General features: G+C 37.5%; 1 protein-coding gene across 1 annotated transcript; it reads left to right on the top strand.

Annotated features, from left to right (window-relative positions):
• The first annotated feature begins 385 nt into the window (after positions 1-385).
• Positions 386-27,353, top strand: THUMPD3 (THUMP domain containing 3). The gene is made up of 10 exons (XM_045832475.1): positions 386-465; positions 1,727-2,015; positions 4,632-4,709; positions 10,047-10,523; positions 12,224-12,354; positions 14,633-14,702; positions 21,836-21,948; positions 25,337-25,447; positions 26,068-26,191; positions 26,387-27,353. Exons 2-10 carry the CDS (start codon positions 1,761-1,763, stop codon positions 26,537-26,539), a joined length of 1,512 nt encoding a protein of 503 aa, XP_045688431.1. The 5' UTR covers positions 386-465; positions 1,727-1,760; the 3' UTR covers positions 26,540-27,353.

Genomic DNA, 27,353 nt, shown 5'->3' with positions numbered 1-27,353 from the left:
TCAAATTCCAGCCCTGCCTGGAGAGTGCTGTGCCTTCTCAAGATATTCAGTCAAGATATTTAACCTCTTTGAGAAAATGGGAATGGCCTGGCCACATCAAGGAGCTGTTGAACTGACGAAACGAGGCACGTGAAGCACTTGGTGCTTTGCGAGGCTAAGCACTATGTAAATGCTAGCCATCACCATGACACCGACGAAGCCCGCAACTTTGCAGGTACGGCGTGCAGAGGATACCGCCCCCAATTGCAAGGGCTGATTAACCATATTCGCTGCCATCATGCACAGACCTTTACGCTTAAGTTCCTGTCTCTACCAGCAAGTGCCAGCACCCCCCTAGCTCGGAGCCTCTGTGACAGCACCACCTGACTTCCGTTTCCGGGGCTGTCTAGGCGGCTTCCGTCTGCGTGACCAGAACGCGTAGGGCCCACGGCGTGCTAGCGCTGGAAGGGTCTGTGCTGCCAGCAGGTAACCGGGGGCGGCGGAGGGGAGCCCCTGGGTATGGAATACTTGGGAGGGAGGGGTGACCCTCGTCTTGATATTCGGCCTAGTGCCAGGCTGGACTTCAGCCTGGTGTGTGGTGGAGTCCTTTTCGCTCCTTCTCCCGGGCCTTTACCCTCTCCCGGGATTCCTGTGACGAGGGCCCTGGGGGTGTGTGCGGAGACTGGGTTTTCAGTCCAGCCTGCGACACTGATTGGACCTCTGTCAATGGGCAGGGTACCTCCGTTTACGGGCTTCAGCGTCCTTATTTAGAAGCAGGTTTTATTCACAGTGATTGTGAGCTCTTTAAGGGCAGGAATTGACTATTAGTGCTAGACACTGTCACTTGTCCCGGGTACAGAACAAGGACTATGTAGGTGCTGGGTGCCCACTTAAGTGTTTTAGGTCGTAAAACCTTTGAAAATACAGTGAGAGCTTTTGATCTCCACTTCCCACCTGTCCAACCTTACCCATACTCAGGTACTGGAAATTGGCTTACTATTTCAAATATTTAACAGATCTCTCCTGATGCCCAGCCATAGATCCCAGAGCCTGGCTGGTAATAGGCACTCAGATGTTTGTATTCAGTCGATGTTCAGCTTATCATTTGTAAACACATGAATCGCTGTCTCCGTCACAGGAGGAAGATAGGTATCAGTAAGTTTTAGTCATGGGTCTGGCAGTATGCTGTTTTCACGTAAGTCTTCTTTAGGAGAGAGGTATTATTTAATTCTGATTTTGCAGATGAGGAAATTGAGGCACGAGACAATAAACTTGTTTTAGCTCATTCAACCTATGAATGGTGGGAGCAAGAATTCAAATCCATGTCTGAAGTTCAGAAGCCCGGGGTTCTTAAATGCTAGCTAAAAAAGGCCAAGATGCGGAAATATATTTGAATGTGCTCTAGTAGCCTCTGTTTTTGAATTGTTAACTAGTGTAGTTCTGAGATGGGTATTATTAACAGATGATCCCAAACCAAATATTGCGTGCTGTGGAAATCCTCTTATTTTTCTTTCTCCTTTTCTCCCTTTGTATCTGTATTGCTTGTCTAATATTATTTTACATCTTTGCCCATGTTTTTCAATCCTTTTTGGTGAATACTGATTCAAGTGTGCTGACTGAATATGGCTGCATCAGTTGTGTTGCCTTGTTCTTCTAGCCCTCCAAAGCAGATGTTTTTACTTATAGTTGAAATATGAAGTGATAATGTTTGGAGATTTTTTTTTTCTTTTCCATATTGCTTTTAAAGGGACTATATCAAGGATCTTGGAAGCACTGCCAACATGTCTGACATTCAAGAAGCCACTAACCAACTTTTGGATGTGAACTTGCATGAGAACCAGAGGTCTATACAAATGACAGAAGGTGGCCCCAGAAGTGAGTCTGAGCACCTTCAAGTCACTATTGGAGCCACTGTACCTACTGGTTTTGAGCAAACCGCTGCAGATGAAGTGAGAGAAAAATTGAGGTCATCATGCAAAATCAGCAAAGACCGGGGCAAGATATACTTTGATATTTCCGTGGAAAGTCTGGCTCAGGTTTGAATGAAGCAATATTTAAAATAGTTTTCTAGATAGGTCATGTTATGAATATTTTCTGTTGCATTTTCTGTTGGGTACTGCTTTGTAAGTTTGGTAGCTTTGCCATATTTTTAGAAGTGACCCTAATATTTCCTGAGGATGAATTCACCAGAAGAATTCTGTGTGATTTATGAAGAAATGCTGGGTATCTGCTACACATCTTTGAATTTGTTTACTTCAGCATCTAGCTGAAGTTTAGACTTGGGGAGTGAGGCATAAACAAGGTTTCTTTAAAAAAATCTGTATCAAGAAATACCTGCTCAAAAGTAGTTAGGAATCACATAGAAGGTGAGACATGAAAGTCAGCAAACTTCCATCCCATTAGAATAAAAAGGTAAGCTATGTCTCATTATCACTTAAGCAACATGAGGACAGGGGTTGTCATATTTACTTGTTTGCTTGTTGATTGATTGATTGATTGATGATGTCTCCCAAGCTCTTAATGTGTAACATATAGTAGATATGCCCCCAAAATGTGGGATGAATTGATATGCAAGTGTTTCCCATCCAGTGTTTTAGTGAGAAAACTCTGTAGTTTTGTGAAGATAGGCATTGTTATTAGGCTTAGTAATGAGTAATATGCCCAGGGCTGCTCAGCTAGTAATCATAAAGCTGGAGCTAAAACCCTATTCTCTTAACCACTGCACTGTACAGTGTACCCCAGAGAGCTGTGAGAGAAATACGATAGAGCCTTACTTGACTATCTTTGTTTTTCCCTTCTCCCCCAAACCTGTGTTACCCACATAACACACTAAGCTTGTATCTTTCCACCAGTCCTCCTTCCTTTTATCTAGGGAACAGAAACTGATAGATAACCAAAAAGATAGGAAACTGGGGATATGGAGAAAATTTTTAAATATAAATTATAGGTACAGTAGACTATCCCCATCCATGGAGATATGTTCCAGGACCTCCAGTTGATGCCTGAAACTGCAGGTAGTACTGAGCCCTATATAGACTATTTTGTCTATACATATATACCTATGATAAAGTTTAATTTATGAATTAGATAATTTCATGGGTATAAGATTGATGTTTTTAAAAAGATTTTACTTTTTTATTTTTAGAGTGGGGGGAATGGAGGAAGAAAGAGGGGGAGAGAGACATCGATGTAAGAGAGAAACATTGATCCATTGCCTCTTGAACGCACCCTGAACAGGGACCAAAACTACAACCCATGTATGTGCCCTGACCAGGAATGGAACCAGTGACCTTTCAATTCATTGGATGATGCCCAACCCATTGAGCCACACTGGTCAGGGTGAAGATTGATTTTTGTCATATATCTTAGCAGCCTCAGCCTACAGTTTTTTTCTTTCCTTATTCAGTTGTCAACTTTCAGCTTTTTATTTAAAGAAAGCACTTGACAGCTTCTCTTTGGCATAGCCAAATTGCCAGCATTACCACTTGCACTTTAGGGCCTGCGTTAAGTGAAATAATGGTTAATTGAACACAAGCAGTGTGATACCATGACATGCTACTAAGTGACTAATGGGTGGGTAGCATATACAGCATGGATATAGTAAACAAAGGGATGACTTATTGTCCTGAATAGGATGGCACGAGATTTCATCAAGCTGCTCAGAATAGCCTACAGTTTAAAACTTAAGAATTCTTTATTTCTTCCATGTAACATTTTCAGGCAGTGGTTGACCATGTGTAACTAAAACCACAGATAAGGGACTACCTAGCCAGGTGGTTCAGTTGGTTGGACTGTTGTCCCGTACACCAAAAGGATATGGGTATGATTCCCAGTCAGGGCACATACCTGGGTTGCATGTTCGATCCTGGGTCGGGGCACATACATGAGGCAGCCTATCTGTATTTCTCTCTCACATCAGTGTTTCTCTCCCTTCCCCTCTCTCCGTCCCTCTAAAAATTCAATGAAATCATATCCCAGGTAAGAATTAAAAAGGAGGGGGACTACCATATTAGCTGCTTTATTTTTATTTTTTTAAAGGTTTATTTTATTCTTATTCAAGAGAGAAGGGAGGGGGAGAGAGAGAGAGGGGGGGGGGAGAGAGAGAGAGAGAGAGAGAGAGAGAGAGAGAGAGAGAGAGAGAGAGAGAGAAACATCGATGTGAGCACATCAATGTGCTTCTGCACAGTTCTGTCACCTTCTGCACGTGCCCCAACAGGGGATTGGGCCTGCAACCGGGCATGTGCCCTGATAGGGAATTGCACTGGCAACCTTTTGCTTATGGGTGATGCTTCAAACAACTGAGCCACGCCAGCCATGACCACATTAGCTGCTTTAAAATCTTTGTACCTAGCCCTGGCCAGGTGGCTGGCTCAGCTGGAGCATCATCCCACATATCAAAGGGTGTGGGTTCCATCCCCAATCAGGACACATACCTAGGTTGCAGGTTTGAATTGGGGCATGTACAGGAGGCAGTCGATCAATGTTTCTCTCCTGTCCTTCCTCTCTAGAATCAATGAGCGTATTCTTGGATGAGTATTTAAAAACAATATATTTTTTAAGTCTTCTTCCTAATTTTTATATCTAAATGTCAGTAGTTTGTGATTCAAATGCATTCTCAGAAATTTGTTCCTAACATTTTTTTCCCTTACCAGGTTCATTGTCTGAGATCAGTTGATAATTTATTTGTGGTTGTTCAGGAGTTTAAAGATTACCAGTTCAAAGAAACAAAGGTGAGCTATCCCAACCAAACATAGTAGCTGATTTTCAGCCATCATCCCCAAAGAAATTATTTCTACTTTACACATTCTGTCTATCATTTAGCATTACTGCTGCTTTTACAATATAGAATACTGGTAGACTTTTACAATAAAATCCAGAGATTTGTTGACAGTCAACTTTTTTCAAGTTGTTTTTAAAAATCAGTATTGCAGGGGGTAGAGAGTGGGCAAAATGGGTGGAGGGTGCCAAAAGGTACAAACTTCCAGGTATAAAAATTAGTCAGTCATGAGGATGCAACATAAAGCATGGCAGCTGTAGTTCATATTACTGTGTAGCATATTTGCAAATGGCTAAGAGGGTAATCTTAAAAGTTCTCAATACGTGAAAAAAAATTTTTGACGTGATATATTGTGGCAAATGTTAACTAGACATACTGTGGTGATCATTTCACAATGTACGCAGATACTGAATCACTGTAGTGTACACCTGAAACTAAAATGTTATGTCAATTACACCTTATTTTTTTAAAAGATGAAAGAATAATAAAATTTAAAAATCAGCATTAAGCCCTGGCTGGTGTGGCTCAGTAGATTGAGCGCCGGACTGTGAACCAAAGGGTCACAGGTTCGATTCCCAGTCAGGGCACATGCCTGGGCTGCCCGCCAGGTCCCCAGCATGGGGCATGTGACAAGCAACCACACATTGCTGTTTCTCTCCCTCTCTTTCTCCTGTCCTTCCCCTCTCTGTAAAAATAAATAAATAAAATCTGTAAAAAAAAATCAATATTGAAAACATCAAAATTTATAAGAAAACAGATTGTTTGACTTTCTTACAAAAGATACATACCTTAGATTAACTTTGCTGATATATATGGTTTCAAAATAGAATTGCTTCCTGACTGAACCAAAGAGCAAGTGACAGTTGGTATCATCTACAAATAACACTTTCCTTCACCATCCTGCTTTTGCCTAGTTTTTTTTCTCTAACTTCATTTTTTGAAATAAAGCCAAAGTAATATCTAAATATTCCTTCAGTTGTTAGGACAACAGTTTTGTCTCCAACTTGTATTTAGCATCTGATTCATAAATATTGAGATGCTGCCTAAGCTGAAGGTTGAAAATAGATCTCAGTAAGGCTTTAGTGTTTTTCCACATTGCTTTTTGGTCAGGTTTCCAGAATCAAATGCTTGAAAACTTTTTTTTTTGGTTAATTTTATTGCCTATATGGGAAATAACCTGTTTCTAAAAACTGTTATGCTGCTTAATTCTCATTTTTATTTGTTGGCAAAAGGTTGATTTCCAAAACATTACTCAAAAACCAATCAAAGTGGTATGAACCCACAGCCTAGAAAAAATAAAACCAGACCTAAAAGAATTCAGACTGAAAATAGATTAAAATTTTAATAACCAAAAATGTAACTTTCAACACTAGTATAACCCTTTAGACTTCTGATAGTCATTGCCAACTGAATTATATCTGTGAAACTAGTAAATAATAGGCAGGTACTGAAAATTTTTGCTGCTAAGTATTTCAAAATTTTAATAGCCATGACTAAATGTTAACAGGCATTTTATAAACCATTAAGTTTTTTTTTTTTAATTTTTAAATTCTTGTCTCTGGCTGGTAGCTCCATTGGTTAGAGCAGCTTTTCAATACACCAAGGTTGTGGGTCTGATCCCCAGTAAGGGCCTATACAAGAAGCAACCAGTGAATGCATAAATAAATGGAACAACAAAAATCAGTGTCTCTCTCCCTCTCTCTCTCTGTCTCCCCCTTCCTCTCTCTAAAATCAATACATAAAAATAAAAGTTTAAATTAAGTTCTTGCCTCTAATTTAGGGCATTATTAATATTCTTTTCAATTCCTATATTTTTTCCACCTTAGAATTTGCATTATTTTAGTGTTTTGGATCTCTGATTAGAGGTGAATTTGATATTATGGAAGTTCCTTGTGAGCCAGCTTTTTAGTGTTGTTTTGTGAGGAAATACAAAAGAGGTTGCTGGTCAAGTCCCAAAAGAAGAGCAGCAAGTGTTCAGGTGGATTTTCAGATGTGTGCATGGGCAACTTATTTTGTGTGTGACCATGAAAAATTCTTAAGCTCTTCACTTTGTGGACTTAAATTGTAACGTGGCCTGGTAAAACCTTGCTTTTGAACATTTGCTTCTAACATTTATCCTGTTGACCATCAATTTTAGTCTTTGTAATATTATAATTTCCCCCATCTTATTAAAAGCCTATTAATTTAAGCATTTTAATGGGTGCTGTTAAGTATTCAGATGATATCATGAGTTTATAACCTATTTTTTTTTAAGATTTTATTTATTTTTTTTTAGAGAGGGAAAACGAGAGGAAGGGAAACATCAATGTTTGGTTGCCTCTTGAGCACACCCTACTGGGAACCTGGCCTGCAACCCAGGCATGTGCTCCAACTGGGAATTGAACCAGCGACACTTTGGTTTGCAAGATGGCCCTCAATCCACTGCACCACACTACCCAGGGCATATAGCCCATTTTTTTTTTTTTTTACTTTTTTTTAAGATTTTATTTATTTATTTTTTAGAGAGGGAAGGGAGGGAGAAAGAGAGAGAGAGAAGCATCAATGTGCGGTTGCTGGGGGTCATGGCCTACAACCCAGGCATGTACCCTGACTGGGAATCGAACCTGCGACACTTCGGTTTGCAGCGCTCAATCCACTGAGCTACGCCAGCCAGGGCTATAGCCCATTTTTTAAAGGCTAACATCTGTGACTTATTTTTCTTTGAGTTTTGCAAACTGCTTTTTCTTCTTCTGGTGCCTCACCTCATCTTTGTACTTTTCTATCTGTGCCTTGAACTCTCATTTTTACAAAGGTCTGTCCTTATTACATTTTTTGATGCCATGTCAATGTGTTTGATCATAACCTTCTGCTGCTCTTTGGCATTGTCTTTCTGGTCAGTTTTTGTTTTTGGGGGGGTATTTTTGGTCTGTTTTTCTGTTCCTTTCCTCCTTTTTCCTTTTTTTTATGTTTCTATAAATCTTGTGCTGATAACTTTTGATAATTGCTTGTCTTTGAACAAGGGAGTTCCTCTTGTTAAGAGAAGGTTCTCCTGATAGAAGTCAAGAACTGCTCAGGCCAGCAAGAAATCCCTCTGGTTCACTGTGAAGTTCCTTCTGACAAAGGGCTGTGGACATTCGTTCACAGGGGTGAGACAGCCCCCTCATGAGGGCTGAGACTCATTCGAGTCTCTTCTTCCTTCTTTTTAAAAAATAGCTTTCCTGAGATATAATTTCTGTACCATTAAGCAAGTTCTTTTAACCATTACTTATCCTTAGCCTGAAGAGATCAGCAACTTCAAGGTTATTTACTATGTAGAGTATTCTCCCCAAGTCTACCTCACCAGTGTACTGTTTCCAGCCAATATAACTTATCCATCAGATTCCTTGTTCAGTCTCCCTTTCTCTCCCCTGCTTCTTCTTGGTACAAATGAAGTCCAGTGCATGCACTTCTTCCCTACTGTTTCCAAAAGAAGAGTTTATTTGCTACTACACTGCAGACTGCTCTACCCTTTATTTGAGGTCAGTAGGCATTCTGTCTTCCTGTACCTGTTTGACATTTACTGCACTTGGAAATTCTTATGTTAGAATTCTCATGTCATGGTTCAAGGTTATAGATACCATGTAGATTCTATTAAGATAGAGTTGGTATTTCTGGTGTTTTTTTTTTTTTTTCTTTTAGAAGGGTTTCTGAAGAAAGAAAGGTGCTGTACCAGTGTTATTCTACCGCGTCAACCCTAGATGCCCTTTTTAGGAAAATTATTTGTGAATAGAATTGCATTTGCCAAACCCAAATTTACCATTATTTTATCAGGTTTCAAGTAGTATCAAAACCTTTACTCACTTACATTTTCAAGCCTCAGTTTTATTAGCCAGCACTGATTTTGTTCTGCTTTGATCTTCAGTAACATGTACTATCTACCAGCACTCTGCAGTAGAGCTCTCTAATGGGAATATTCTGTGTCTTTGCTGTCCACCACGGTAGCCTCTGGCTACTGGTGTGTGAAATGTGGCTATTGTGACTGATAAACTGAATTTTAATTTTAAATCATTGAAATATCAATAGCTACATGTTGCTGGTGGCTGCTGAATTGGACAGCATGATTCTGTAACACCCATTTTAACAATTAGTCACATTTTCCAACATCTGTTTGTTAAGTACCTTTTATGTGCCAGGTACTTTTCTAAGCATGTAGCTTATAGCAATGGTCCAGACAGGTAAGGTCATTTCATTCCCAATTACCTTCTGGGAGGAGCCTTGTTAGTGAGCAATGCATAGACCTAGTAACTTTGGATAATGCTAAGTTCTGTAAAGAAAATAAAATGGGAAGAGAATGACTTGAGAGGATTATTGTAAGTAGAGCAGATCTCTCAGAGGATATTCCTTTTAAATTGCTATTAAATGAGGGAGCTAGCAGTGCAAAGAGACCACTGAACCGAATATCTTTTAAGCAGAGGAAGTGAGGAAGAGAATGATCCTAAAGTGATGTGTGAGAAGTAGTCCGGAGTCAGATTATGTTGGCCTTTTTAAGGAATTTTACATTTTTTTAGGTGCTGTGGGAAGCTATTGATGGGCTCTAAGCAAGGGAGGGGCATGATCAGATTTATTTTTTAAAAAGATGGCTCTAGATACTATTTAGAAATTGTATAAGTACATTTTTAACTGATAATGGTTTTTTTTTTTTCTTTTAAAAAATAGTCAAGCCCTCGCTGGTGTGGCTCAGTGGATTGAGTGCCGGTCTGCAAACCAAAGTGTTACCGGTTCAGTTCCCAGTCAGGGCACATGCCTGGGTTGCAGGCCAGATCCCCAGTTGGGGGCACATGAGAGGCAACTGATCAATGTATTTCTCACACATTGATGTTTCTCTCCCTCTCTTTCTCTCTCCCTTCCCCTGTCTCTGAAAGTAAATAAAATCTTTTTTAAAAAATAGTCAATATGTACACACAGCATAAAATTCAAAGGGTAGTCAATCAGTAAGAGGTAAGTTGCCCTCTCTCCCTGTCTGTCATCTCCCCACTCCCCCTTGTTAGAGGTAACCACTATTTTTAGTTTTTTATTGTTCACATTTTAATCTTGAACCCCAACTTTTAATCTACCATTCAATCTTGTGTTATTCTTAGTGGCTTAATTTGTATACAACCTAATTTTAAATGAGATTTTTATCTTTTGATTACAGCCAATATTTTATAGACTCTTGTTTTGCACCTCTCCCATTCCCAAAATAACAATTAATGTCATCTGTAGACAAAGTAAGAGTTTATTTTTCAATTAAAATGGTGAGAAGTGAATGGATTTCTTTCTTTGTCTCTTATAGGAAGAAGTCCTAAAGGATTTTGAAGAATTGGCTGGGAAGCTTTCATGGTCAGACCCTTTAAAAGTATGGAAAATTAACACCAATTTCAAGAAGAAAAAAACAAAACACAAAAAGATAAATCAGAATTCAAGTAAAGAGAAGATTAATAATGGACAAGGAGACAAAAGAGATGAGAAAGATGTTAAAAACGAGTTCACTAACAATGCCTTAGATTCACATATTTTAGACTACTATGAAAAGCCAGCCATCAAAGAAGAGATATCAACATTAGTAGGTGATGATTTGGCATCTTGCAAAGATGAGATTGATGAGAGCTCAAAAGAAGAAACTAGTCTTGAAATGCTGAAGTTTAGAGTCACATGCAACAGGGCAGGAGAGAAACACTGTTTTTCCTCTAATGAAGCTGCAAGAGATTTTGGGGGTGCTGTTCAAGATTATTTTAAATGGAAGGCTGATATGACCAACTTTGATGTGGAGGTAGGTACAAACTCTGATGATTTAAGAAGGCTGTCATAGATGTATAGAATTTTTAGACTAACCCAGTCTTATAGATAATTAAACTGAGGCCACAGAGCTACATTTTAAGTATTTGATGGAATAAACTGTTAAATAGATGGGAACTGTTAAGACTTGAGCTTTCTAATTTCTAATTTAGTACTTTTTACAACATTACATGGACTTTCAGATTATAAAATTCAACCAGGCTTAAAACAAATTTTTTGTTTTTGTGTGTCTTGATTGTAGAGGTTTGCTACTAAAAAAAAGTAGAGTACATTTCTTTTCTTTTTTTGAGAGAGAGAGAGGAGAGTTTTTATAAGAGTTTACTTGAGCAGAACTGACATGTACCTGGGAACAACATGTCAGATGTTCCCCAGAATACATTTTTAAAACAAACCTTGACCTCCTAAAATCAGGACATCATTGCTAATACTCATCCTTGAGACAGCTCTCCTCTTTCTTAAATTCTGCTAGATTTTAGCATCCTTAGTGTCAATTGCCTACTACACGGATAATTCACATGTGGACCACACTAAGTTGTCTTTAAATCTCTGACAGCTTAAAAGGCCCCTAGCAGCTGATGTTTTTATCAAGAAGTAATTTTCTGTTGCTTTTGGGACACTTGCCTCTGGGGCAAGTCACTTATTCTCTCTGTAAGTTTTTCTTTTATTGCGTATCAAATCAGAGGAACAATTCCCCATTTCTTTTTTTCCTCATAACAGCTGTTATGAAAATGAATATGCTAACTAGAACAGTAGTGTCCAAAAGTTACCAGGGGGTTCAGATACTGGAGCCAGACGACCTGGGTTCAGATCCAATTTTACAAGGCTTATGAATGGGCAAGTAACAGACATCTTTGTGGCTCAATCTCCTCATCTGTAAAAGGGGGTAGTAATACCTAGCTCAGATGGTGTGAATATGAAATGAGGTAATGCATGTAGGGTGTGTAGAACACTGGCTTGCATGTAGCTAGGTAAGTGGCACCTGCTATTGCTAAGGTCCTGATGAGGAAATTTTAAGTAGAAGATTGGAGAACAGTTTTTTTCCACTTTCTTTATTTGAATAGTTTCTATTTAATTATGTTAGAAAAACTATAACTAGGACATAAAAACATTTCACAGACATTGAGTCAAGTTTTAAAAAATATTAAGAAAATAATAGGTAGTAAGGCAAATGTATAAACAAAAGTTAAAATTTTAAAAAATGTGTATTAAGCCCATAGACATTCAAAATATGTTTACATTCAAAATACATTATAAAAATTTGGGGAAAATATGTTTATGGCTAACTTACAAACAAAATGAATGAAAAGGAAAGAATAAAATAAATGTTAAAATTTGAAAGTAGTATATACTATATGGTTTCATTTATATGAAGTTCAAAACAAGACAAAACTAATATATGGTAGAAGTGGTCAGATTTATAATTACTGGGAGGGGCAAAGGGGAGCCTTCTGGTTTGGTAGAAATATTGCATATCTTTATCTGGTGGGCAGTAACAGTGCATATAGGTAAAAATTACTGCACTGCATACTTAAGATTTGTGTATTTTAGTGTATACACATAGTATACCTCCATAATAAAGTTAAAAAAACAACAAAGGCTGAAATTTTAAAATCCTGGTAATAAGTGCAGTTTGTACAATTCTAAAACACTTTATTCTATCTTGTTTTATTTTAGGTGCTTTTGAATATCCATGATAATGAAATAATTGTGGGCATTGCATTGACAGAAGAGAGTCTCCACCGAAGAAATATTACACATTTTGGACCTACAACTCTTAGATCTACTCTTGCCTATGGGATGCTCAGGTAAGAGAATGCATTTGCCATCTAGATTAAAGTGATAACTTGGTTTCAAGTTTACCTCCAAAACACTTTAATTTCTTGTGAGGCACTGTGTTGGAATTTAGTGGGTAAAGAATAGGATAAAAAGCTGATAATGAACTGTTCCTTTCCCTTATATCCAGTGTTAATTCTTTGTGATCCTGAAAATATCACTTAATTACTGTCTCAGTTTTGTTGATTTTAAAATGGGAATGATAGTTTTCATCTACTTCTTGAATGGGGTTGCCACATTTCTGTTTAAAAAGAATATACTGCATATTGGGAAGTAGAGCAAATTTTACTTTGTTTCATTTCTGTCAGTGAAGCAGATGAAAGCAAAGATTTTTTTTTAAATGTCTAATGTATAAATGAACACAGAGAACTTTTACTTATATTTTTAAATTGTATAATCACTGCAACCCAGGAACCATCCTGGAATTTTCTACTTTTCAAATGCAAGATCTAGCTTGCTTTCTCCTTTTCCCTATTCGCTTTTATATTGGGTCCTTCTTTCTACCACTCAGACAAGTTGTCTTCTCTTGTTTTTTCTGGAGACTTAAAGGAGTGTTACAGAGGAGTAAATGCAGAAACATATGCAAAACACCTGCTATATACACCATCACTGTCAGCATATTCTAGGAGTCCTACCAGCGCATCCATGGAATCACAGTTCAGCACAATTGGAACCTGTCAATTCGATGACAATAATAGATAACTGAGGCCATTTGATTAAAGAAAAGTTCGTAGTCTTCATTCAACAAACATTTATTATCTACTGCCAAGCATTGTGGTGGAGGAGCCAGGGAGATGAATAATTATTTTGGGTCCACTGTTAGAAACCTAAGTAAGCTAGTGTAAGATTTTTTTAAAAGTGATGATGGTGTGGGAAAGGGGTTTATTAGAAAAATATTGGGAAATCTTAGAGAATCCACAGAAAACTGAAGGCCATGTGTCAAGAAGGAGAGGAACCAGATCTTAGGAAACTACCTTTTAAACCTAGACAGTCACTTTTGTCTCTCCTGGGAGTTTGTGGGCTCTTTTCTCTGCTCATGTGTGCAAATGGCTGCCCTCATCTAAATTTACACATTTCCAGTTTCAAATGACCAGCTTCATATTGCCTAGGGCTTCTAACTCTTTATTCCCAATTCTTATAAGAGAGAATCTGATTGACATAGTCTTGGTCAAGTGTTCTCCCAGATCCTGACAGCAATGATTAGGAGTATAGGGTTGCTTACTGCCAACAGGGTTGTCAGAGATTCTGTTGCCATTTATTGAAGGGCAAGAATAGGGAGGTAGGGCTAAACAGGTATTACAGTAAGAATCCAGTGTTATCCCCAAGAATCTCAAGTCTTGTGAGGGAGATAAATTACCTTACATGTAGTAAATACCATAATACTCATAGAATGTGAAAAGATTATCAGGACAAAAGGAGAAACCTAATGACCTGAGGAGGGGATGCTTCATAGAGGGGTGACATTTAAGGCACTAACAGTGATGTTTCTAATCCTGACTCTGTCACCTATTAGTTTTGTGTCTGTGGACAGGTTTTGCATCAGCTTATCAGTAAAATGAGAATAATAGTGACCTACCTCATAGGGTTAAATGAAATGATGCATGCAAAGAGTTAAATCCACGCCTGGCAAATACAGCAGGTCTTCCAATGACATTGTTTCTTGTACCACTGATGAGATACTGGAGATGCTGTAAGAATTTAACTCTTGTTTATATCCATTAGCCTGTGGTAAAATTGGTTCCATTATATGTCATTTTGCTTAAGTGAGGAATTATTATACTAAGTACTCACAATAAAGCAAATATTTTTACAGCAAGGTTACTATCTTTAAAATTCATAAGGAAAGGAATACTGAATATCTAATTGCCAGTCAACTTATATTAATACATGTTCTACTTGAAATATGTTTGAAGTTTTTTAATGTAACACATGTTTATATGAAAAATTAAAAATGTATTTTCTAAAGGCATGCATGTATATTAAAAGATCTAGAAGCTAAAGTCCATCTGGAATGAAATGGAATTTTATACAATAATAAAAGGGTACTTTTAATTATAGGTAATGCTTTTATTAACTGCTAGGATATAGAGTCAACATGTAATTACAAATTGATTTTTAAAATGAGTATTGATTGGTGATTCTTCATGCTAATATAGCAGGTCCTTGATCTTACAGCTTCAGAAATAGTCACCATGGAAGCCCGAGCTATTGGTTGAAATCTCTTCACATAGGCTATTTTCTTTTCTCTAGGCTCTGTGCACCTCAACCTACTGATATAATAGTTGATCCAATGTGTGGAACAGGGGCAATACCAATAGAGGTAATAACTTTTCTTTAGCTTTTAATGAGCAGATGTTACATCCAGAATGTCCTAGAATTAATAGGCACATTAGGCATAATGAAACACCAAGATTGGGTCAATGGACCAAAGTTTTAGAGGAATTACTCTGGTAAATTTGGAACTGTTTGTGTCCAGAATGTAACCACTTATTACAAAAGCCAAGAACTTGATAGATTGTAAATTATATTTATTCAGTGGATTACATAGAAGACTAAGGATTACAAACTGGTGAGTCCCTTTTCTATGATGGACAAGCAAGTAGATTTGAATGGAAAACATAATTGAAGGCACAAGCATGAACTGGAGGAAGGCATTTCATCTTTATAAAGTCATTATGTTTCTTAATCTATTTAGTTCTTGGAGTAAGTCTAGTTGTAAAAAGGGGAAGCCTATGGACAACATTTAGTTTTTTCAAGAAGTCTTAAAAGGTTATATACCAAAAGTTTGTAAGTAGTTTTTATTTTTTAATTTCCAATTTTTTTAAATTTCATGTATTTTTTCCATTACCATTTAGCCCCATTATACCCCCACACACACCCACAATCACCACACTGTTGTCCATGTCCATGAGTATTTTTCCCTTTTTGCTTGATCCCTCCACCCCCTTAACCCATCCATTGCATAACTGCCAGCCTGCTTCCTATAAGTCTGTCTCTATTTTGCTTGTTAGTTCAGTTTGGTCATTAGATTCCACATATGAGTGAAACCATGTGGTATTTATCTTTCTCTGACTGGCTTATTTCACTTAGCATAATGTTGTTCTCCAGGTCCATCCATGCTGTCACAGAGGGTAAATTTTCTTCATTTTTAACACCAAGTAATGTTCCATTGTGTAAATGTCCCATAGTTGTTTTATCTACCCATCTACTGATGGACACACTTGGACTGCTTCCATATCTCGGCAATTGTAAATAACATTGCTCGGACATAGGGGTGCTTATGTTCTTTCAAATTAGTGTTTTGGGTTTCGTCGGGTATATTCTCAAGAGTGGGATTGCTGGATCAAAAGGCAGATCCATTTTTAATTTTTTGAGGTGTCTCCATACTGCTTTCCACAGTGGCTGCACTAGTCTACTTTCCCACCAATAGTGCAAAAGGGTTCCCCTTTCTCCACATTCTTGCCAGCACTTGTTGTTTGTTGACTTGATGCTGATAGCCATTCTGACAGGAGTAAGGTGATATCTCACTATGGTTTTAAGTTGCATTTCTCTGATGATTAGTGATATGGAGCATCTTTTCATAAGTCTATTGGCCATCTGTATGTCCTCTTTGGAGAAGTGTCTAATCAGAACCTTTGCCCATTTTTTTAAATTTTATTTTAATTGTTGCAGTACAATTTTCTGTCTTTTACTCCCACCCCAACCCACCCACCCAGCCCTCCCCTCCTCCCTCCCATTTCCACCCGCCCCTAGTTTTTATCCATGTGTCCTTTATACTCGTTCCTGTAAACCCTTCCCCTTTTCCCCTGAAATTCCCTTGAAATTCCCTCTCCTCTCCCCTCTGAACTCTGTCAGTCTGTTCTTTATTTCAGTGTCTTTGGTTATATTTTGCTTGTTTGTTTTGTTGTTTAGGTTCCTGTTAAAGGTGAGATCATATGGTATTTGTCTTTCACTGCCTGGCTTATTTAGCTTAGAGTAATGCTTTCCAGCTCCATCCATGCTGTTGCACAGGGTAGGAGCTCCTTCTTTCTTTCTGCAGCATAGAATTCCATTGTGTAAATGTACCATAGTTTTTTGGTCCATTCGTTTACTGATGGGCATCTAGGTTGCTTCCAACACTTGGCTATTGTAAATTGTGCTGCTATGAACACTGGGGTGCATAGGTTCTTTTGCATTGGTGTTTTAGGGTTCTTAGGATATAATCCTAGCAGTGGAATTGCTGGGTCAAAAGGCATATCCATTTTTAGTTTTCTGAGAAAATTCCATACTGTTTTCCATAGTGGTTGTACCAGTCTGCAATCCCACCAACAGTGTACTAGGGTCCCCTTTTCACCACAACCTCTCCAAGATTTGTTGTTTGTTGCTTTGTTTATGATGGCCATGCTGACTGGTGTAAAGTGGTATCTCATTGTGGTTTTAATTTGCATCTCTCTGATAGCTAGTGATATTGAGTATCTTTTCATATGTTTCTGTATCCTCTGTATGTCCTCCTTGGAGAAGTATCTGTTCAAGTCCTTTGCCCATTTTTTAATTAGATTGCTTGTCTTTTTGGTGATGAGTTTTATAAGTTCTTTATAAATTTTTTTTAAAGATTTTATTTATTTTTTTAGAGAGAGAGGAAGGGAGGGAGAAAGAGAGGAAGAGAAACATCAATGTGTGGTTGCCTCTCATGTGGCCCCCACTGAGGACCTGGCCTACAACCCAGGCATGTGCCCTAGACTGGGAATTGAACCAGCAACCTTTTGGTTCACAGCCCACGCTCAGTACACTGAGCTACACCAGCCAGGGCAGTAAATTTTGGATATTAACCCCTTATCAGATGTATCAGTGAATATGTTCTCCCAGTCCATGGGTCGTCTTTTCATTTTGTTGATGGTTTCCTTTGCTTTGTAGAAGCTTTTTAGTTTTATGTAAGCAACCTATAGATTCAACACAATTCCTATCAAGATTCCAATGATGTATTTCATAGTACTAGAACAAATATTTCAAAAATTTACATGGAACCACAAAAGGCCCTGCCTAGCAACAGCAATGCTGAAAAAAAAAAGAACAGAGTTGGAGGAATCACACTACCTAACATCAAATTATACTATAAGGCCATAGTAATCAAAACAGCATGGTACAGACATAAAAACAGACACATAGATCAATGGAACAGAATAAGAGAGCAGAGAAATAAACCCACACCTTTATAGTCAATTAATATTTGACAGAGGAAGCAAGCATATACAATGGGCTAAAGATAGTTTATTCAATAAATGGTGTTGGGAAAATTGGACAGGTAGGTGCAGAAAAATGAAACTAGACCACCTTTTTACATCATACACAGGAATAAATTCAAAATGGGTTAAAGACTTAACTATTAGCCCTGGCTGGTGTAGGCTCAGTCAGTGGATTGAGCACGGGCCTGTGAACCAAAGGGTCACCAGTTTAATTCCCAGTCAGGGCATATGCCTGAGTTGCAGGCCAGGTCCCCAGTAGGGGGCATGAGAGAGGCAACCACACATGGATGTTTCTCTCCCTCTCTTCTTCCCTTCCCCTCTCCTTTATTCTCCTAAAAATAAATAAAGTCTTTTTTAAAAAAGACAACTGTTAGACCCAAAACCATAAAAATTATAGAATAAAACATAAGCAGTAAAATCTCAAACATTGCCCATAGCAATATTTTATCTGATATATCTCCTCTGGCAAGGGAAACAAACGAAAAATAAAATGTGACTACATCAAATGTTCTTAAGTACTTTTTAAAATTACTGTGACATTGAGAGGACTCAAAAATTGCCTAAAGCAAAGGAAGGAATGGAAAGGCATTTTCTAAGTGGAGAACATCTAACGAGAGTTTCCTTGAATCCATATTATCTATACTTTTATAAATAATTTAGAAGAGGGCACTTTCAGTAAAATTGCTTAAATTTGTGAAACATGGTAAGTTGTTACATATAGTACACTAAAACCAACAAGAGATACCATAGATCAGTGATTTTCAACCGATGTGCTGCAAGAATTTTTAAAACATATAGTACCTAATTATTTAGTCGGGGCACTGACCTCTTTTTCCCTTAGATTATCAAATTTTAAAAATTACAACAATCAACACGATAATAGCTGTCTGGTGTGAATGCCCTGTCTTGAACCACAAATATATAGGTTATATAAGAGTTGCATCTTATTGGTCACCTCGTGTAACAAGGTTGTATCTGATTTGTTAATTCTTGGTACCAGAAATCCTTATATGCAAGTATGTACCTGAGGTGGGTTTTTTTTTTTAAGATTTTATTTATTTATTTTAGAGAGATGGGGAAGGGAGGGAGAAAGACAGGGAGTGAAACATCAGTGTGTGGTTGCCTCTCGCACACCCCATACTGGGAATATGGCCTGCAACCCAGGCATGTGACCTGACTGGGAATCAAACCAGTGATGCTATGGTTCACAGGCCTGCACTCAATCCACTGAGCTACATAATTTTTATTTATTGATTTTAGAAGGAGAGAGGAAGGGAGACATATCAATTTGTTGTTCCACTTATTTATGCATTCATTAGTTGATTCTTGTATGTGCCCTCACTGGAGGATCAAATCTACAACTTTGGGGCATCAGGACAATGCTCTAACTAACTAACAGGTAGCTACCTGGCCAGGGCTAGGCACTTGGGTTTTTTTAAGTCACTTTGGAGCAAAAAGGGTAGGTAATTACTATTATTATTACTTTTTATAAATCAATCAAAATTATACCTATTTTTGTCAGATTGGCAAAAAGGTATAGTTTTTGGTGTGCCACAGAATTTTACAAATTAATTTATGTGTGCTATTAGAAAGGTGGAAAATCACTGCCACAGATTCTTTGAGGGGGGAGAAACTGGATAGATAAGCAAGTCCAAAACAACTTACAAAGGGAAAAATAATCCAGAGTGCAATTAGAAAATGACATCTGTCATCTGGGAGTTAAAATCTCAGGAGTCCTGACTGGTGTGGCTCAGTGAGTTGGGGGTCATCCTGCAAACTGAAAGGTCTGGTTTTATTCCTGGTTGGGACACACACCTGGGTTGTGGGGCACACCCCCAGGAGGGGGTGTATGAGTGGCAACCTGTCCATGTTTCCCTCACACATCGATGTTTCTCTTCCTCTCCTCCTCCCCTCCTTTCCTCTTTCTAAAAATAAATAAATAAAATCTTTAAAAATTTTTTTAGGCCCTGGCTGGCATAGCTCAGTGGATTGAGCACAGGCTGCTAACCAAAGCATCGCAGGTTCGATTCCCAGTCAGGATACATGTCTAGGTTGCAGGCCACGGCCCCCAGTAACCACACATTAATGTCTCTCTCTCTCTCTCTTTCTCCCTCCTTTCTTCTCTAAAAATAAATAAATAAAATCTTTAAAAATTTTTTAAAAATATTAAATAAGTCCCAAAGGGAATTATAGTAGTCTAGGCAACTGCTGCTTTCTGCTCCTGTCAGAGAACTTTACACTGGCTAAAGAAACTGACAGTAAAAACACAGTTGTTATCAAGAATAATTCTGGGAAGAAAGCAGAGTGTTTTTCTTTAGCCTTAAACTATGATGTTTTGTTTTGTTTTTAAAGATTTTATTTATTTATTTTTAGAGAGGGAAGGGAGGGAGAAAGAGAGAGAGAGAGAAACATCAATGTGCGGTTTCTGGGGGTCATGGCCTGCAACCCAGGCATGTGCCCTGACTGGGAATCGAACCTGCGACACTTTGGTTTGCAGCCCGCGCTCAATCCACTGAGCTATACCAGCCAGGGGCAAACTATGATGTTTTTCTTTAGCCTTAAACTATTAATGAAATAGCAGGGAAGGTCACTACGTGTCAAACAATATACAACAGAACTAAAAGTCCAGAGAAGCCCCCTACCCCACCAAATAAAAGATAAAAAGAAAAAATTTGAGGCATTTCCATGTAAGGGTAGACATGAGGATGTAAATATAAAAAGACTTAAGCTGATATTTGATTAAAATGAATGAAATTATCAGTGGAATTGACAAGGTATATATATAGATTTGTTCACCAAAGTATAAAATACTTGACTTACCATACTCCCCTTAAAACTTGGACTTATTACAAAACCCATCTCTAATTTTAGAGACTGAAAAGCTAAATGGTTTTGAAGGAAAAAAAAAAAGAATGTTGGGGAAGTAGAATCACATGAGAGGCTTTCATCAAACTCTCTAGGACTCCTCCACATCACCTGTACATCACCCTTCCTTCTACCTCACCCTCGAGTGCCTAGGCAAAAGAAAAAGCTGTGAAGCACTGTGTTCATGGATGAGGGTATGTTACTGTTTACAAAGGAAGAGGTGTTTGTCACTCATCCCTGAACAGAGTACAGAACTTTCTCTGCCTTCATGTCAGAAACCTGTTAATTTGCATATAACATTGTTCAGGCCTAACTTAGTATGTCACTTCATTCCACAAATGATATATAACATCTTGGTATTTATATTTTGTTGACATGTTTTTCACTTAAACTTACAAAACACTTTCAGGGTTATGGTAGTTATTTAAAAGCCTATACAATGGAGATTATATTTTATTTTGAAATTCTCAAATATTCCAATATATCAGATTATGTAACATCCCATAATCACAAAAAGATATATAGGTTGGTCATTTTGATTTGGTTGTTTTTTCTTATTCTCCTTTGTTTTCAGAATATAGTTATTAAAGCTCCAAGGACAGTGAAATAAAGAAGGGGTTAGGGTGGAAGAAGCAACAGGAGAGAGCTTAGGTGGTGCTCTGCTTTGGCTCCCTAGAAACATTATAGAAAGAATTGAGCCACAATGGGGCTGCTGTTAGCTCATTGATAAGTCAGAGAAATGGGAGCCTTGGAGAAGGTTCAGGGCATAAGCCCAGGACAAGCTACCACTTCCCATTGCTCTCCTGGTTGCAAGTCTCTCAGGACTCTTAGAGTTTAGGAGAGAAAAGTAAAGATGCACCCTGAGGGACGGAAGGCATGGATGTGCTCCCTAGAGAGCCAGCCAATTTGGTTGTGTTTTCAAACTATATTTTCATTTAAGGTCTGTAATATGTATTATGTGCCAGGTACTGTGGGGTGAGAGATTGAATAAATACCAGACCTGAGTTCCCAGGTTCATTAAGAGTCACACAGGTGTAGAAATAATTGAAAAGAAAAAGTGCAGTGACAGATATACAAAGTACTTTAGGGAGGGGCAAATGAGGCAGCTTGGAGAGCTGGGGTTCATGTCACAGAGCTAACTAGGTCTTGAAAGATGAGTAGGAGTTCAGCAAGCAGAGAAAGAACAGGAGGGCATTTCAAGCAGGGGGAACAGCAAAGTTGACAACATGTAGTGTCTTGCCACTTTAGAAAAGTGTTGGACTGTTGGATTTGATGTCTTGCTTACTGATAATCGATTGAAGTGATTTTTTTAATCATGTTTTTACAGTTTGCTACTTTTGTTTCAATATATACTCTTGTCTTTTAGGGGGCTACTGAATGGGCTAATTGTTTTCATATTGCTGGTGATAATAATCCATTGGCTGTGAATAGAGCAGCAAATAACATCTCATCTTTACTGACCAAGAGCCAAACTAAAGGGTAAGATTTTTGAAGTTTTTGTAGCATCTCTTAGACTTAGACATTGACTTTATGATTAATATCCACAGTGCACTGTGACATCATTTAACCAAAATGAACATGTCAAGACTCCATTTAAATTTTTAAAGACTGAAAATGATTTGTAGTTTTAAAATATTTTTAACTGTAATTTCACCACTCTAATGCAACTATTTTTATTTCTGTCTTCCTTTTTCTTTTTTACCCCACATAATGGAAGAATATTATATAGTCTATTTTTAATAACTACATAATATTCCATTCTATAGAAATACTATAGTTTATTATAATAGCCTTTCCTTTATTAATTGGCACTTTAAAAAAATCTGAGTTGCGCCCTGGCTGGAGTGGCTCAGTAGATTATAGGGGCCGGCCTGTGAACCAAAAGGTCTCCTGTTCGATTCCGTCAGGGCACATGCCTGGGTTGCAGGCCGAAGCCCCACTTAGGGGTGTGCGAGAGGCAACAGATCAGTGTATCTCTCACACATTGATGTTTCTCTCCCTCTCTTTCTCCCTCCCTTCCCTTCTCTCTAAAAATAAATACAATCTTTTTAAAAAATTAAAAAATAAAAAATAAATCTGAGTTGTGAGAGACCTGAAAGCCATCTATCCCATGGTTCCTAAGTATCCTAAGAGATCCTAACCATTGTCTTTCGAGCATGTGTAAACACTTCTAATGACTCATCTCTTTGATTCCCTCTTTGCACAGCTAGTCATATCTCTTAGTGAACTGAATCTCTCCCTGAACTTCCTACAGATTTTTTTTTCTCCTCCCACCTGGGTCCATGAAAAAAATTTTATCTCTGTGTCACACGATGATTGACATCAGGTATTTAAAGGGCTACCAAAACTCCCCTTTCCTCCATCCTCACCCCTCCAAATCCTCTCCTCTCCAAGCAAAATATTCCAAGTCTTTTAAATGTATCTTTTTAATATCTGTGCATTGGAATTCCATTAGCCTCTGGGAAATTTTGTTTTTCATCTGAGATATATGTTATAGTATTAAGCTTTAGCCCACTACAACAATTACATTTGAGGATACCATCTGGGCCAGCCTTTCACCATTCTATCAAAGTCTCAGCTGTCTCTGGGAAGAATTGGTTGAAATGTCACTTAGTCAGCAACTTCTTACTAGAGGCCTCATCATAAAATTGTTTCTCTGGTTTCCAATGCTGGTGTCCTTCATTTTCTTATAAAGCAGCAGGAGTAGGTAGTCATCAGCAGATCTGTCAGGTTTTACAACTGCTTCACATCCTGAGTATGTAGCCCAGGAAGTCATTATATCTCATGATTGGCCTTAACAGAATTAAAAACACCTGCCTTCGTAACCCTTCGTGTTAGGTTTATATTTGTAAGTTTTTTAAAATATATATTCATTTTATGCAAATACTCATTTACTAGTTATACATGGTATACTTGTTACTATTTTATGTCCGTGTGTGTATATATATATTTTTAATTGATTTTAGAGGAAAGGAGAGAAACGCTGATTTTTGTTTTTCCACTTATTTATGCATTCACTGGTAGATTCTTTTATGTGCCCTCACTGGGGGATCTAACATGCAACCTTGGTGTATAGTGATGATGCTCTTACCAAATGACCTAGCCAACCAGGGCCTATGTCTGTATATTGGTTATCCTCTTTTCCTTGCTAATTTGGTTTTTCCCCTTTTGATTAGAATTGCCAGCACTTTGTATTGTTTTCATATACTACTTACTCTGTGGTTTTATGCTCCATGCCTTTTGTTTTTATTCCTATCTCCTATTGAGGTTTTAAAGTTTATCTAAAATCTTTAGTTATATGCTGTAAATTTCTTTTTAATGATAAAAGTTTTTATTAGAGGTTTTTAAAAATTTTTTTTTATTTTTAGAGAGGGAAGGGAGGGAGATAGAGAGGGAGAAAGAAACATCAATGTGTGGTTTCTGGGGGTCATGGCCTGCAACCCAGGCATGTGCCCTGACTGGGAATTGAACCTGCGATGCTTTGGTTCACAGCCCACGCTCAATCCACTGAGCTAGGCCAGCCAGGCTTATTAGAGCTTTTATGTAAAATACTCCTGTTGACCATATTCTATAGATTTTGATAGTTCTCTACTTTAGTTACTTTCTGCATTCTTAGTTGTATACTTGGCTCTCTGATCAGTTGTTTAGGATAGTGCTTTTCAACCTTTTATGTGCCTATGAATCACCTGGGATCCTATTAATATACAGATTCCGATTCATGAGGTTTAGAGTGGGACCTAGGAGTCTGTATGTCCTAGCAAGCTGGGTGATGTTGATGCTGCTGGTCTGTAGCCCAACCTTGAGTAGCAAGGATAGTTTATTTTTGATAATTTATATTTTATTATGAATTTTTATGGTATATTTTATTTCACATGAGATTTTCTTGAGAGTTAGTACATGACCAGGCTTGTTTTTGAAACCTGATAGACATTTTAAAAACATCGTTTTTCTATTTTCTGAATATTTTCTTCTTTTTCAGACCCTTTTGGGCACCTTCACTTTTCACCTGTTCAACCTGTACTATTTCTGTCATATCAATCTTACCTAGCTTTTAATATTTTCAGCTTGTTTTGTTGCCGTTATTGGTGCTTGTGATTGTAAAGCTCTATTTTCAATATTTGTCCTTTTCCTCATTATGTAGTGATCGCCTTCACTGCATTTTATTCTTAAATTCTTTATCAAATATCAATAATATAACCCTTCATTTCAGCTCATAATCTTCAAATTCTTAACCTGTGTATTATTGCCTGTTGTGTTTTATTAAACCAGTAGTATTGCCTTAATGGGATTTAAATCATGTTTTTATTATTGTTTCTTGTCATCTATTTAACTTTTTTTTGCTTCTTGTTTATTGATAATATATATTTTTTTAATCTTAAAGGTACCTCTATATTTACTAAATTTATCTATGTTTTTAGGTCTCCTGTTATCACTACATAGATTTACCAAACTTTATCCTTCAGATGTGTCTCATCTTTTCCTCTTTAGCATTGTTTCCAGTATCCTTTTCATGTTTCATCAATTACATAATTTACCCTCTCAACAGTTTTCAAAATTGTCTGTTGCAGTTGTGTTGCAGCCTTGTTTCTCTCCTTAATCCTTTTTCTTAAATCATAAATGAAGCAGATATAATCTTTTGAAAGTCAATTATAACAACTTAAAAATATTTTGTTATTCTTACAGATTTGGTCATCAATAATTTATAACCTTATACTTTCTGCATTCTTTTAAAATTTTGATTATTGATATTGTCAATATCAATTAATATTTTAGTAGTATTTTTTACTTTATATCAGTATCTTCAGAAAAAAACTTTTTAAAATTTCCCTTAAGAATATGTTAAAGCACCTTTCCTTTGTCCTCACAGCAAACTGTCCTGTGGCTTGCCCATAGATGCTATTCAATGGGATATCTGCAATCTGCCACTGAGAACTGGCTCTGTGGACATTATTGTAACAGACATGCCATTTGGAAAAAGGTGGGACTTAAGTTTTTTTTAAAATGGGGTTTACTTTCACTTGTTATACCAGTACCCACACGTCTTCTAAACCTGTTACATTTTGAGTTTATGTCAGAAATCTTTCATTCCTTTTAGCAGACTGTCAGCAGAGCAATTTTTCTTTTACGAATTATAACAAGATGATAGAGTCATCCATTTTTTTTCTTCTGAAAACAGGAATGTATTAACTACATTTTAATCCTGACCATCACAGGAGGTTTCATCCACTTATAGTGCATCATTAAATTATAACACTTCACACAGAAAGGTTGAGGAAAACTTGGTTTCTCTCTCAATATAAATGATTTTTTCACTGACTTGGTTTCTATAATTTGCTCATGATCATTAAGAGGGCAGTTTGTATATTTAAAGTTGTCAAAGTTTTTTTTTCTCTGATTAATCCAATTCAAAATTCTATGCAATTTATTTAGGTCTGATCACTCATTTCATTGACATATAATAGCAAAGCTATGGCTTCTAAACAGCAATTATTTTTCATACCTCAGGATGTTCTTATTGCGATGAATTTTTAATAACTTCTCACATAATCCTAGCTATTTTTTTGCAACAGTGTTTGAGTCAGGGACCTTCTTTTATAGGATGGGATCCAAGAAAAGAAACTGGAACCTTTACCCAGCTTGCCTATGGGAGATGAGCCGTGTCTGTAGACCAAGGACAGGCCGAGCTGCACTACTTACTCAGGACAAGAAATGCTTTACCAAGGTGCTGTACAGTAACTCAAAAACTCAGCCTGTGGCATCTTTATGATCTTTTTTAAGTAGAACTGGGGATATTGGTTTCAGCAGGATTGTGCTCCTTTTCCTCAGTGTTTCTTATTTGCAGCTAAGACCCCTGGTTGGCCTAGAAGCAGGCAGGTCATAGAAGCTAATTACTTTTATGCATTTTGTATATACACAGGCATTATCTGGAATGGGACATGTATGGCAGAAGGTGCATACAGTCTGGGTGAACATAGGTGGTCTTCATGCTGCAGTTTACCTTCTGAAACGTACACCTCAAGCTTTTGTTCATCCTTCAGAACAAGATGGAGGAAGAGGAACTCCTTGGTAATGCAAAAATGAAGATGTTTATAGTATTTGTGCTTCCCGACCCTGGAAATGCCAGCATAAACTTATTTGAGAAAAATAGTATTAACAAAAGTGCAGTGTGCCCTGTTTAAATTGGTCTAAAGTTCTTTACCCTGGTTAGCAAAAGGTGTGAATGTACTATCATGGAATTGAGTCTTGTGAGAGAACTTTTCTTTGGAACTGTTGTGAAGAGGTAGCTGGGCAATTGGTACTTTTCTTAAAAAGCTTTGAAGATGCCAAGCCTACTAAAGTGCTCTGGGATTTGGGTTTAGAACATTTTCTTTTCAGGCTTCATACCAGTTCCTATTTTCCATTATAGCCACCCTGGCCTAATGCAAAGGCAGAGAATATAATCGTAGCATCTTAGGCAACCCAGATATTGCCTGTGTAGCTTTGCTATTTAGTTGTTCAAGTTCTCTTTACCTCAACCTTAAAAAAATGAAGCATTATTACATGTTGTGAAATAGTGTTTGCCTCATGACAAGATGAAGTCTCACAAGACCTATAGGAAAGTTTGACATCTGCCTTAATAATTAAAATATGCATCTGTTATTCAGGTTAATACATAGAAGAGGACTAGGATTTAGCAAAGGAATTAAAAAATACATTTTTATTTGTAAATAGCAGCAAATACATTGATAGAGGAAGTATGGGACCAACAAGTAAAATTTAAAGAAATTTTATTTTTCTTTCCATACACAAAAGCGGTATTGCTTATCAAAGTCAAACATAAGCTTGTCAATATTTTTGGTTTCTTAAAAGTACTGATGTATCTTTGAATTAAAAACTTCATCTAA

The sequence above is a fragment of the Phyllostomus hastatus genome, unplaced genomic scaffold (genome assembly GCF_019186645.2).
Source record: "Phyllostomus hastatus isolate PE091 unplaced genomic scaffold, TTU_PhHast_1.1 phas_contig_16, whole genome shotgun sequence".
Classification (NCBI taxonomy): domain Eukaryota; kingdom Metazoa; phylum Chordata; class Mammalia; order Chiroptera; family Phyllostomidae; genus Phyllostomus; species Phyllostomus hastatus.
Note: the sequence above shows the minus strand (reverse complement) of the source record. Positions and strands in the feature narration are given on the sequence as shown.